At 44.2% G+C, this 13,272-nt stretch overlaps 1 protein-coding gene across 1 annotated transcript in view; it reads left to right on the top strand.

The window, feature by feature from the left end:
- Positions 1-13,272, top strand: part of LOC138608374 (dolichyl-diphosphooligosaccharide--protein glycosyltransferase subunit STT3B) — a 103,789-nt gene that overhangs the window by 72,085 nt on the left and 18,432 nt on the right. Inside the window, exons 5-7 of the mRNA XM_069680949.1 lie at positions 4,417-4,516; positions 5,961-6,059; positions 8,870-9,016. Coding sequence (XP_069537050.1) covers positions 4,417-4,516; positions 5,961-6,059; positions 8,870-9,016 — 346 coding nt within the window. The remainder of the gene's footprint in view (positions 1-4,416; positions 4,517-5,960; positions 6,060-8,869; positions 9,017-13,272) is intronic.

Genomic DNA, 13,272 nt, shown 5'->3' with positions numbered 1-13,272 from the left:
TTTGCCTTCCTGTTCTGCAGTTTCTGCTGGCTGCACAACAAATTGCCCTTGGGAGTAATAAAGATATCCTTGATCCTGAATCCAGCAACACACGTAGTGTACAAATGCACATTACAATGAACACTTAATGAGGAGCGTATGAAGCAGCAAAGAGGGCTTGAAAGCAGCCGATTATATAGATCCATACGCTTATTATTATGTCACATACTTTGGTTAATGAGCCAATACTTGGGAATGTAATCGTATTCCCATCAGCCTCGGTTGTACCATGTGTTGGGTAGCATGCGAACACCTTATTCAGACAGGGTTAACATGAGGGCGAATGTGGTCAACCCTTTAAACATCAACGTGCTAGTGTAGCTTTAATGCTAATTTGCTAAGTGGAATCTATTATCAAACCTTCTACAACCTCTGCGTATTATATAACTGCAACACAAAGACAGTAAGTATTGATTCAGCGTGTACATTTGTATTTCTGCACGTTGTCAGTATTCTGAGTTGCCCTCAATACTCCCCCCCTCCCCCCGATCTCCATCCTCGCTCTCGCTGACATGGCATTGAGCCTCCCACGCTCTTGCCCAGTTAAGTATCCAAAGGGCGAAAAACAAGCCTCGAGACTAATGTTGAGTTTGACTCACCGAGTCAATAATGCACCTCGCACATACCACCGAGTCTCACTCAGGGAAATCAATAATTTAAAGAGGCTTTTCTCACGTTAGGCCTCGGGGACGCAGGTGTGTGGTCGGCTTTGTTTTTGTGAATTAAAACATGCCATGATTTCACAAACACACCTATCGATTCACAGACGGTCTTGCCTGTGTTGCAGACTCTTTGTTGTAGGTGAAGCATGTTTGTTAACTTCAGTAGATTTCAGTTTCAGCCAAATGTATTTTATGCATTTCTTCCTGACTTCCATCATACACACTCTTTAGACACTTAGAGATGCACACACCAGACCTTTTTTATATGCCGTTTTGCCTCCGCAGAGACCTTAGCCTTGCACACTGTGCTCTTCAGTGTTTTCAATTACTTTCCAGCCAGGCAGCGACAGAGACTCGATCCACCGCGCCATGTGTCAACACATAAACGCACCCTCACACTGAAGTCATCGCTGGTATTACTTAGCGTTACAGTTCAAATGCTACTAATTGGCTGTCGCCGCGTGAGAGAACAGATGCAAACGTCTGGCAGATGATAATTGCAGCTAACCAGTTTTTCTTTCAGTCTCTCCTTTGATGTAGCATATTAATGTGTTTATCAATTAGGCATGATGTGCTCCTTCTTTGTGCCTCTGATTGTGTAAGTGTAATAAATTCTCTTTTCATCCTACTTAGCAGGTGCAATGTGGCTTTTTCTGACAAGCTGCTGTGAAAGGGATCAAATGATTTGCATACATGCTACCTTTCCCGCTTGATTCAATTCCCCCTCTCTGCTGCTCTCCCTTTCACTTTCGAGGACTTGACAACTTTCCTCTCTCGTTTCCTCGCTTTCTTTCCATTAACACTTTTGTTTTGTTACCTTTTCTTTCACTTCCCCTGCTCTCCTCTCTTTCCGTCTAGTGCTCTCATCGTTTACATTTGCCCTCTGCTGTAGTCAAGTATAGGCAATTGAAAACTTGTCAGTAGTGTTTTTGTGGAGTCCTTTTACAGCGCCCTTATCCAGGGCCGTGATGCTTAGTGGACCTCAGAAACGGCTTAGGTATAATTTTAGAGGAGCTTTTAAAATTATTGGTGCAGCTCACAATTTATATCTGACATGTAAAGTATGATTGCCTGGTTTTACAGATTCCATATAGCTCAGTTTTTATAGCTGTGTGCTTGTGTCCAATAGAGAAGAGGCTGTAAGATGTTTTACAGCCGTTCTTGAACGAAGTGTGTGTATGCTTTAGTGCAGGAGTGCATGCATGTAAGAAGAGCTGCTGGTATGTGTGGATTTAATAATAATAGGACATATTTGTCAGTATTCTGTGAAAGACCAGTTATTCAATTCAATTCAAAGCATTATTACAGACCAACTACTAAAAACAGACTCACTAAAATTTAATGACTGATAAGGATTAATGACTGTAGCAGAGTCTCCAGAGCTGGGATTGGTAGCGCGCAGAACTACAGCTCATGTTTGACAAAACCAAGATTTAATTCTCTAAGCCGGCAGATAAATGTATACTTAAGATTTCCTAAAACAGCTTTAAAGTATCGACTCGAGCAGCCACAAACATTTCATTTGCAAGACACCATCTCGGTCGCTTGCATCATTATAACCTGCTTTGTAATCTCTCTAAGCTTCTTCCAGTGTGTCCACAGGTGTGCAGTGTACAGAGTATAGGGCTGTGACGGTACACAATTTTTCCATCCACGGTGAAACACTAACGTCCCCCTTGCAGTTCAGCGGTTAACCTCAGCCGGCTGTCAGAGTATGTTTTGTTTATTTCACTACAGCGCGTCCCCCAGACGGTGAAACATCATCGGCGTGAGTGAGCACAGCATGAGCGAGGAAAGGCGAGTTTATTAACCGCTGTGTTTGGAAAGATGAGGTGCTTCTCTTGGATGCGTGGATAATTAGTTTACTGCGTCCCTTCAGATTTGAATGCGTCTGAGACGCAGGATCCGTACCTGCGTCATCACTGGGCCTATGATATTAGAAAACAAGACTAGGTCAAAACCTAGCATGTGGCTGACCGCATCAGGTCAGTGTGCGCTTTTGTGGGCAATGTGTTACAAGGACTGTCCTTATGAGGATGATGACACCGTGTTTGAAAGCAGGTGCGTGCTGCGGATGTAGGTGAGGACAGCGGAGGAGCAACGGAGGAGCAGCCCCGCCTACTCCCCCAACAAAGTATCCAGAGCTGTATAGACAGAGTCGCGTCAGTGGATGTCCAATATGCTCCATGAGCATGTCGCAACTCTCTCTCTCTACGGCTGTTAAAGTACCGTCGGTCAGTCGGTCAGTCAGTCAGTCAGTCAGATGCAGTCACGCCGTGTGTAGGGCTGACCCCGGCAGTCAGCCAAAAGAAAATAGCAGTGATGACGGTCACTGGGTCCACCCCGCGGTTGGCGTCACATAAACTGTGGTGTTGCGGTCATCCGGTTACCGTCACAGCCCTATACACTAAGCTCTGAACAAAGAGGTCTTCACTTCACCTGCACATAACACCAATTGTTCAGTTTCACTTTTGTGGCATGCTGTTTTCAGATATTCCAACTGGTTTTTAAATGTTTTTTTTATCTTAAAGCTCCTGTGAGAAACTTTCAGTCTGTGTTGATTTTGGCGCCCCCTGTGGACAAAGCTGTACCTCTTATCTCTTTGCTGATTTTGTCCTGTACATGCTGAAGTGGTTTTTAACAAAAAAATCTCACCCTGCTTTCTTTAACAGTCACATGTGTCACTCACTTTAAATGTTTGCCCTGGAAAATGTAAACAACGGAAGCGTGCAGTTAATCGCTTCGTCTGACACCTACCCCTTAAAAATAACTATATAGAAATGGTCTGGTTTGCTTTTTTAGCTCATACAGAGTCATCAGAATTAATTTCAGTCTGTTTCACAACCAGTGAAAAACTCCTCACAGGAGCTTTGAGAAATAGGAGAATGGAGGATGTTGTCATCTGGGCCTTGGAAACATTGCTTACAAAATGTCTATTGACAAATTCTTTCACTTCAGTCGATAAGAACTGATCATCTTCAATGAGCCATTTTTCATAACGACAAAAAGAAAAATGGTGTGCTGATACTGTAAATATCTGTCCTACTGTCTCACTCTGCGCTCTTTTTATGGTTGTGTCACATGATTATGTTCCTTACAGCAGCTCCAGTATCAAGGGATGTGATCGGCTGTTAATGTGCAAGGGATTAACTGATACGTGCTTTAACGACACGTTGCTTATAAAGCATTTAAGCGAGACCCTTTTGTCACTGCTATTGATTTGGCCTCCCGGGTCTTTTCTCATACACATTATTAACACTTAATGCTGAAGTTAATCTTAACAAATAACATAAAGGTTCATGTGTTTTTTGCCTTTATTATATAGCTGAGGGAAGCAGGAAATGTTGGAGGAGAGAGTGGGGGACACTGGTCACAGACTGGTAGCTGTGATCAGTGCGTCGAGGACTGTAGCCTCTGTACATGGCGCCCCTGCTCTACCAACCAAGCTTAACCAGCGCCCTGTATGACAGCAACAGTATACAGAGCCCTTTGTGTCCCACCTTGACTCAGTTTTGATTGGCTGCTGTCACAACATCTCCCCTGCAAAGCTAAAATGCAGCATTTCTAAGCCTCCACTGAGCAGGGTTACCTCATCTAACACAGAAATGACACATAATTGATCATATGCACTGTTTCTGTCTACATGATGTTTTAGAGACGGTGTGATACCCCAGCAGGCTGACTGACGTGTTCTATGTGTATGTGTGTGTTCTAGGTGTCAGCATGGGGAGGTTATGTGTTTATTATCAACCTGATTCCTCTGCATGTGTTTGTGCTGCTTCTGATGCAACGCTACAGCAGGAGAGTCTACATCGGTAAGATGCACACTCCCACACACACACACACGCATAAGCAATTAAAGCAGACCGTAGCTTTTAGTGTGTGATTCGATGTTCAGACTCCCCCACATGCAGAAGCTAGAATGTAAACTCAGTGTTTTTAGATCCCATTAGAATAGAAATGTATGCGACAAACAGACGCACTGCTTCTCCTGTCGTTGTTGCGCAAACATTTGACCACGACACAACTCAAACAAAATCATCGACTGTGCAGACGTCCTCACGCCTACACACTACTTAACGTTATACGCAGCCACCTGCTTCCTTATCCTCCTTTATTTATTTTTTTAATTATATGTGTTTTGACAAAGCGCACTGGGGAAGAGAAGATAGAACATCCCAGCTTCACAGAACAGTTCCAGCTAATTATCCCGCAGCTCTGACAACTCAATCCTTCAGACCCTCCACACCTCCTCCGCCAGCTTAGCCGCGAGCTCATCTCACGGCACTCCTGTTGTAGTCAAGAAAAATGAAACCGTGTCAAGTATCACTTACACACGATTTTTTTCGTTGTACTCATTGTATCCGCCGTCTTTTGAGAGGCCTGAAAATGAATGGCGGCCTCCTCGCGGTGAGAGGGATTTGACCTACGAGCGCTCTGTCTCCAAACCTTGCTTCAACAATGAAACTCTACTCCACAATGCACGGCTGTTAGATCAAGTGGAAAATTTCGCTCCGCCTCCATTGTTCCTCAAGGATGCGTGCAGCCAGAGCTTCATCCGGCAACCTTGTGCACCTTTTGGTGGCAAATGAGAGGTGGAGAAATGTATTTGTAGCCATATTCTTGTGACAGAAAAGAAATTAGGTCCTCAAGTGCCGCCTATATTCCTCTCCTTCCCTCCTCTTTTGCATCTCGCAGCTCGTCTTTTCAGAGCCAGGTGTGTCTCTGTCGCTACAGGGAGAGAATAAGCCCCCCTCCCCGCTTTAATAAAATACCTTGTGGTCTATTTTCCCTCACAATTCATCTCTCTCTGTCTTGAGTCAATAGCAGACGTGCGAGAAAGAGATTGCTGAGGGCGGTCACAACTACTTCAAAAATGAGGCGCACTCTTCAGGAAGAGTATGAAATCTTAATTAAGCTGGTGCGTCTGTGTTTCGCTCCCCTCCAGCTACAAAGGTGGGAGTCGCACTGTTCTCGGCGCTGTCGTCTCACTCCAGGCCTCGCCGCCACACTGCGCCGAGCCAGCTCCCCTTTTTCTCTCTAAATGACATTAGATTAGCTATTTTGTGTTTACTCCCTCTGAGGTGTGACAGTGAAAATCAATAGACTCTAAATACCTCCATTCAGGTTGATTTCCCTCACTGGGTCCCAAACTGAAGCGAGTAGAAGGTTTTTAAGGAGTGCAATAGTTTATTTTGTTGATGTGATTTCTTATCTTCTCTAACTTTCCTCTCCCTCCCTTCCCCCCCGTCTGAACAGCCTACAGCACTTTCTACATCGTGGGTCTCGTACTGTCGATGCAGATCCCGTTTGTTGGCTTCCAGCCCATCAGGACCAGCGAGCATATGGCTGCAGCAGGTGAGTCGCACCCTTTTTCTACCTGCAGGCCGGATGATCCCGATTCCCCTCCAGAAAATTTAAGCGTGAATTCCACCCAGAGTGCAGAGATGGAGTCAGTGTTTCTTTGAAGATGCTGCTGGCTGAGATTCCAAGTTATGACTCAGTTGTATTCAGGGGATAATATAACCTGCTTTGATGTTATGTAATAATTCAACAACATCACAAATAGGGGTGGAAATCGCAGGGTAACAATATCACGATACAGAGATTCTGCAATAATTGATATATTGCAAGCTGAATTTACGCTACGACTTTTAAGGCCCTATCGGACGTATGCTTTGAATAGCCATATATGCCTAATGAATTGATTAATTCGACATGAATGAATTTTTTAGATGTAGTCCTAAATGTGTCTTTGCATTCCATTAACACTAAGCTACATGAAGAAGACAATAGGTCTAAAAAAAAGAAGGAGAAAAAAAATGTCCTCGTCTGTCCAAATTTGCATTTGTCAAATTGCCATTAAGGTCAATTTGCGCTGCTTTTGCAAAGTTGCAGCCATCCAACCCATTTGGACAACTTTAGCATTTACCATTGGGGTTGATTTCCCCCCCGAAATCTCAGATGATAGTTTCAGAGGCTGTGGGGAATTTCAACCCGCCGTAGCCACGCAGCGCTGTCGTCATCGGCACGGCATCTCGCCGAGTACCGAGATGCAAATAATGGGGCGCACTGTGCCGTTGTCCAGCTCTCGATGTTTCAGCAGTGGAGGCAAAACCAGGCTGTTGTATAATATAGGTTTAGAGATTTTCTTTTAAATAAATGTTAAGTCTCTATCTATCGCCGAATGAGGTAACACAATGGTGATTGAGCCTATGGCCCACTGATGAAAGCCTTTGTATTTGCAGTATTACAGACTGGCTGTCTGTGGCGACTTTAAGTGACGCGTTTTCCGTCACCCAGCAGTGGTTGGTCTGCCAGAGAGGGTAGGCAGAGCTAAGCGGCTGCTTTTCCGGTCTCTGCAAGTGTTGTGAGTAAACAGTAATCTACTATGGCTGAACAAACAAAGAAAAGATCGATGACTACAGATACAACTTCAAAAATAAGTGAAAATCCAAAGAAAAAGAAACAAACTCGACGCTCAGATGAAGGCAAACAGTCTAAAAAGGAAAGCGACCAAGAGTTACAACCAGAGCCAACCGTGGACGTCACACATGCGTGTTTATCACCATAGGTGTGCCGCCAAAGAGAACGAAACTGAGATCTTCGAGATTAAAGGAATTACACGTCTGATTTTTCTTTTTAAATCAACATTAAAAAAACTCCTGCTGTTCTTTTAAAACACCCCCATTGAGAAACACTGCCATAAATAGTGAAATAGTTTGCATTTTGACACCGTATGTAACACTCATGTTTAAAGTTACATAAAGCAGTAGAGCAGACCGCCTGTCGGGGTTATCCAAGAACACACTGATTCAATGCAGAGGTTTTATTTTAAGAGCTCTTATGTCAACTTCCAACCTGGCCTGAACCCTGCCAGTAAATCTAAGCTGCAGAACACAGGGGAAAGGTTAAGGCTGACTGCTGTAGTTCATGTATTAAAGGTGTGACTTTACATAAGCCGCTCGCTTATATAGCACCATGGATGCCCACACTTTGAGATTAGTTGGCTGCAGCGGGAATCGAATCCCCTTAGAAGAACACAGGACCGACTCGGAATACATTTACAAAATAGAAAATAAGTAAGCAGCCCATATGGGTTTAGAACTTTAAGTACTTTTCATTTTTGGCTGCTGGGTACTTTATTAAAGCTTGTTCAGTTCCCCCTCTCAAGACTCAAGTGTAGGCCCATCTGCTGCCCGACAGCTCGGATGGGTGCGTATGGATGTGCATGATTCTTGTGTTCATTTACATCCAGATTGGGAGAGGACTGAAGCTGGCAGCTTTAAGAAACCAAGCACCACCTTTTCTCTTAACGCTGCAGCAGGCGTACGTTGAAGTGTCCCCGGTTTCCTGGGTGTCTGCTAAACAAGCAGCATTAAGAAGGCTTTGAAGAAAGCACCACCAAAAAAAAAAAAAAAAAATCATCCCTGCCTTTCTCTCTGTTTTTGCTCCCCGTGCTCTCCATCTCTCAAAGAACGAGTGTGTTTTCATGTCGCCGGGATAGCAGCTGCTCAGAACATCTGGTGGTAGCATTCAGGGAGCACAGTGGGAGACGGGAAGAGAGTGACTGAGCCTCGGTCGGTACCCTTGAGATGTCAGCCCCTGAGGCAGGCAGGCAGGCGGGGTGGCATGGAGTGACAAGCGTGTTAGCACCATGGCGGCTCTCCAGGAGACAGGCGGGGGCTTAACCTTGGAAATGGGTGAGGCCGGCTGTGGACGAGCGGAGGAGAAGGGCGATAACACACGAGGTTCGGAGGTGATGAAAGGAAGGGGAAGCCGGGCCTCTTCTCAATTTCTTACATCGATTTTACCACACAAACAAAAAGACACGCCGGCACTGAGATGGTGACAGAGGAGGGGAGTGTGACCAAAGGGGCTGCGTGGGGAAAGACGGGGCGAGGGCTTATTCACACAAATCTGTCTCATGCATTTGAAATATGTTGTCCCGCAGTATTTGTCTTTCACATCTGCATGAACAGCCGAAGGGGAAACCAGGAAGCGCTTTGTCGAGAATTCTGCCAAACTGACAATGACGCTTCATAACCACGCCGAGCCGCTTTGAGCCCTGCAGGAGGCACCATGAATGAGGACTTCCTTAAAATATTCAGCGCGAGTTTCCTTTCTGTTTGTTTGCTCATTCCTTTGTTTCTCCATCTGTTTCTCAGGTGTGTTTGCACTTCTCCAAGCGTATGCCTTCCTGCAGTACCTGAAGGACAGGCTGACCAGACAGGAGTTCCAGACGCTGTTCTTCCTCGGAGTGTCCCTCGCTGCCGGGGTGGTCTTCCTCACTGTGATCTATCTCACATACACAGGTTTGTACGGCTGCTCCCCGTCATGTTTAGTCCGTATAAACCATGTGATTTATTGTATTATGTTGTCCTTGTCAGTAGAGCTGACTCACTTGTTAATATACAGAATATTACTCAAACATAAAAATAGATTAACTCAATTAACAAGCAGAAATCCTTCACAATTTGAAGCATTTCTCCTTTTTGTCTCATTGTAAATTGAATTTCACTGAGTTTAAGAGCTACGGTCGGACAAAACAGGCATATTGAAGCCATTACCTCGGGCTCTGGGAAACTCATCACAGTGCTCTGACATTTTAGAAGCTAAATTAATTACAAAAATAATCAATATATTCATTCATATTAAAAAAAAGTAATCATAAGTTGTAGCCCTCCTCTTAAGCAATTATCATTCGTTGTAACCGATATCATGGCCTGGCAGTTAATCAATATACGCATTACTGAACAGAAACACACGGCTAAGGATGAAGAAGAAAATTATCTTAATTGAAAAAAGAATTGCATTCCTGTATTAATTAATGCTCCACTTAAGCAATATCACATGAGAGGGAGCGATGTACTGAATTATCTGCAGCACAAGGCCACACCACCGACTCACAGCCGTGCTGATATTCAGTACAACAGCGCAGACTCCAGCTATAAAAGCGGCAAATAGTAGTAACAAGTAACAATCAACAGATTATTTTTTGCTCCACCAACTCAACTTAGCTGAAACTTGTCTTTTGTTGCCAAGCAACCCAAACGTGCTCCCGCACTGTGTCTACAGGTTACCACAGATCTGGAGCAGAGTGCACCAGCAGGGCGTATGTCTGAAAGTTATTCCCTGTGCACCAGTTAGACTTGTTTGTTTTTGTTGCACCCGGGTGCATCTTTTACGCCTAAGATGGAGCTGGCGTAAGTTTCGAAAGTCAGACTTAAATCCAAGCCAAGGTAAAACAAACGTGAATCTCGATTCCATCGGCTATAGACTGAGACGATGTAGCCTCTGGGGACACCGGTGAGTTTGCCGGGTTGTAGGCGATAATCGACTTCCCGTCAAGACTTCCTTTTCCGCGTGCTGCATTGTTACAGAAAGAGAAACCGTTTTCTTGTGATTTACTTGTTATTAACGGAGCTTAACTTTGCAGAAATTTCAACATCATGATGCAGATTTGTAAGAAGTAAAAATTCAAGCTGTGTCAGGCCTGTCCTCAAGAGGAGGAGAAAACTTTTACAATGCTTGTTTGTTGAACGGAGGTCTGATCGATCTGATGCATTCGAGGACGCCTGGAAATCTGAACGGCTTTCGTGACACAGCGTGAAGGGAATTTATCTCAAGTTCAATTTTAGATTGTTAGCTGTTAGCATGCAGATGTGTGTTTATAGAGATTAATAAGAAGCTAAACTGTCGTCGGATGACGCTGATGGGAGCCGAGATGGCATTATGGTGCATTACGTTCCGCCTGCTTTTGCTCTCTTCACGGACTGTTTTTCCTGCATACGCCACAGCCTGCTGATACGTGATTGGTCAATATTACTCAGACTACAAGTGTAGTTCAAACAGAAACCAGAACATTTGCCTTCCAGGAAATCAACGTCCCTGCCTGCTGAGATTAAACAAACATTAAAGTAAAGCTCAAAAAACTTCTTGTTTACAGGATAAGGAAAGGGCATTAAGACGAGAGAGGTCGAAAAGTTTTTGTGCAGGCAGGTCCTGTTTGAATTAATTAAAGAGCCCTCCCCTCATCTACGGCATCTGTGGGACTGAAGCGCGGCGCTGTCCCCGCCCTGCAGGTGCTGATTGCGCTCTGATTTTATGCCAGCGGGGCCTTCCAAAACACCGTGGGAGACATGATAAATCTTCATCGAACAACTTTATTGATTGCAGCGGTGATCAATTTCCTTGTCCATAGCTTTGGTTTGTTTGTGTGTGTGGTGTTCAGTTTTACTGTGAGAACATTTTTATCTTCCTCATGCAGCTCTGAGTTTCCTTATTTCACTATCTGTAAAATGTATTTTTTCTTTTCTTTTGGTTTGTGTTATGTCTTCTGTAGCTAATTCGATAGAAGTTGGAGAGTGGAGACGCGTGTTGCTTGGCAACAGTCACCGCTTTTCGAGTGTTCACTTGGACGCGCATCATAAGACTTGGCGCAGCTATGACCGGTGTCAGTTAGGCTCCGTGCACCCGGTGTAAACCTGAATCAAGAAGTCAGTCGAAGCGAAGTCAGGCGTAAGAGAGAAGGACTTTTTTTTTTTTTACAGCTCCTGTTTTTTATCATCAACCAGTCTGTTATGTGATGTCCAGCTTGATCAATGTAGACATACACAGTCTGCTATAATGTCTACTATAACTAACATTATACAACAGTTAGTTCTGACCAAGTAATCTGATTGGACAAGAGGCATTCCAACATCACTGGGACTTTTCACTCTGTGTATCACTCCGCCTCAACCAGGTGTTCTGAATACTGTTAGTTAGCATCACAGCAGACTGGCTATGTCATTGATCAAGCTGGTACCTCTGAATCACACAGCAGACTCTTGTTTCACTGCTTGATGATAAATTAAAACAGATAAATGTGCATCATACAAAGTAGCTGATCTGCGGTAACCTGTAGACACAGAGTGCAGGAGAATGTTTGGGTTGCTAGGCAACAACAGTACGGTTGTTGTGGAGCTTGTTAAGTTGGTGGAGCAAAAAATAATTTGTTGTCGATTATTACTGTTTACTAATATTTGCTGCTTGTTTAACTGTTGTATGAAAGCAACATCACACTCGAGGTTGTGATGTTATACGGAATATCTGCGAATATCTGTTTATGATGGTAGGTCCTGGGTTTATTTCTGGTGCTCTCTTCAGTGTCACTGTTATAACCTTTATGACCATGAAATAATACTAAATTTTCACCCCCGTCTGTTTATCTTAAATCACCATGAATTTGGCTGGGATTTGGCGGACAGCTAGCCTTTTGTGCAAAGATCAGTCGACTAGATTTTGATGGCGCTCCAGATCTGGGATTTCTGCCATTTTAGAGCGTTTCCTTTTTGTAGCCAGACGTTACAGTATGTTCCTCCTCTATCCCTCCGTGGTTTGACCTGCAGGCCTCCCACGTGGGCCCATAATCAGCGTCGGGTTTGTCAGAAAACTAAACCTGGAAGACGAATCATAAACAAATATAAACTGAAATTGATGCTGCAGCTTTGGAAGTTGGAGAAGGGTCGCGCGTTGGTGGAGGATCGTGCTCTGCTGAGTGCCTTTTTGTGAACTTATATACATGCTGTCTCGGACTGGCCTGGGTGAACCCTGGTGCACACAGCCGGCTGGTTGAACTTTGTCCTTGTTGATGTTTTCTCTCCAGCTCGGCCTGCGCTTGTGGCCGCAGTGGATGCCTTGAGGTTTTAGACCTCTCAAACGTTGCCTTCTTGCTATTTATTGATTTTCCTGTCTCCTGCTGAAGTGTTCAGATTTAAGATGACATGCAGAATATTGACCTTCTCATGAGACACTCACAGCTTAGCGTATTATTTTGAAAGCTAGGGAGAATTAGATGCACAAAAACAGAAGCCACTTCAAACACTTTTTTTCGCAGCACCGCACTCCCTTTATCTTGTGGTGTATTACTTCTGACTGCTCCCAAGAAAGTTATTATATTTTAATGTGTAAGAAGAGAGCTCACCTCCTCCTCAGGCTGTGTCTGCACACCTTTCCTGCCGTGAGTAATGAGCCTTAATAAAGTATGTCACTGTTTTTTTTTAAACCTGACATCACATATTTGTTTGTTAGCTTGAAAGAGGAAGCAGATGGTTTACTTTCCTTTACCAACAATGTGACTTTCTGTTGCTCCTCTTTATGTAAAAACAACACAGGCCTTTCGCCCAGTGCAAAAAGACTGTTACATGTTTCCTCTACAGTTATATTTGGGGTGCTTAGATTTGCTGCCAGCCCGCTTTAGCACTAATTGGCCGATTGTGCGAGTGCAGAAGTCCGATCTCGTGAGGGTCCTCGCTTTCAGCTGAACGTCTGGTAAACGTTGTGATCCGTCAGCTGTCTGAACCGAGCGGTGGGAGTCAGCGACTGTTTGGTGATTTTCCAGTTTTGCAGTAGAGCTACGCGTGTCCTGCTCCGGTCTGTCAGACTTTTTCATCTCCTAAAAAATCTCTGCAACAGAGCAGCCTGGTGGGTCTGTCAGTCTCTTCAACACAGAGCCAAATATTGATTGGTTAAATCAGTGTCATCCTCTAATTCACCTCTAAAATATCTCCATCTCACTTTTTCTGCT

The sequence above is a fragment of the Semicossyphus pulcher genome, unplaced genomic scaffold (genome assembly GCF_022749685.1).
Source record: "Semicossyphus pulcher isolate SPU_LCO1_2020_fin unplaced genomic scaffold, fSemPul1.0.p SCAF_5, whole genome shotgun sequence".
NCBI lineage: Eukaryota > Metazoa > Chordata > Actinopteri > Labriformes > Labridae > Semicossyphus > Semicossyphus pulcher.
This window is presented reverse-complemented; position numbering and strand designations above follow the sequence as displayed.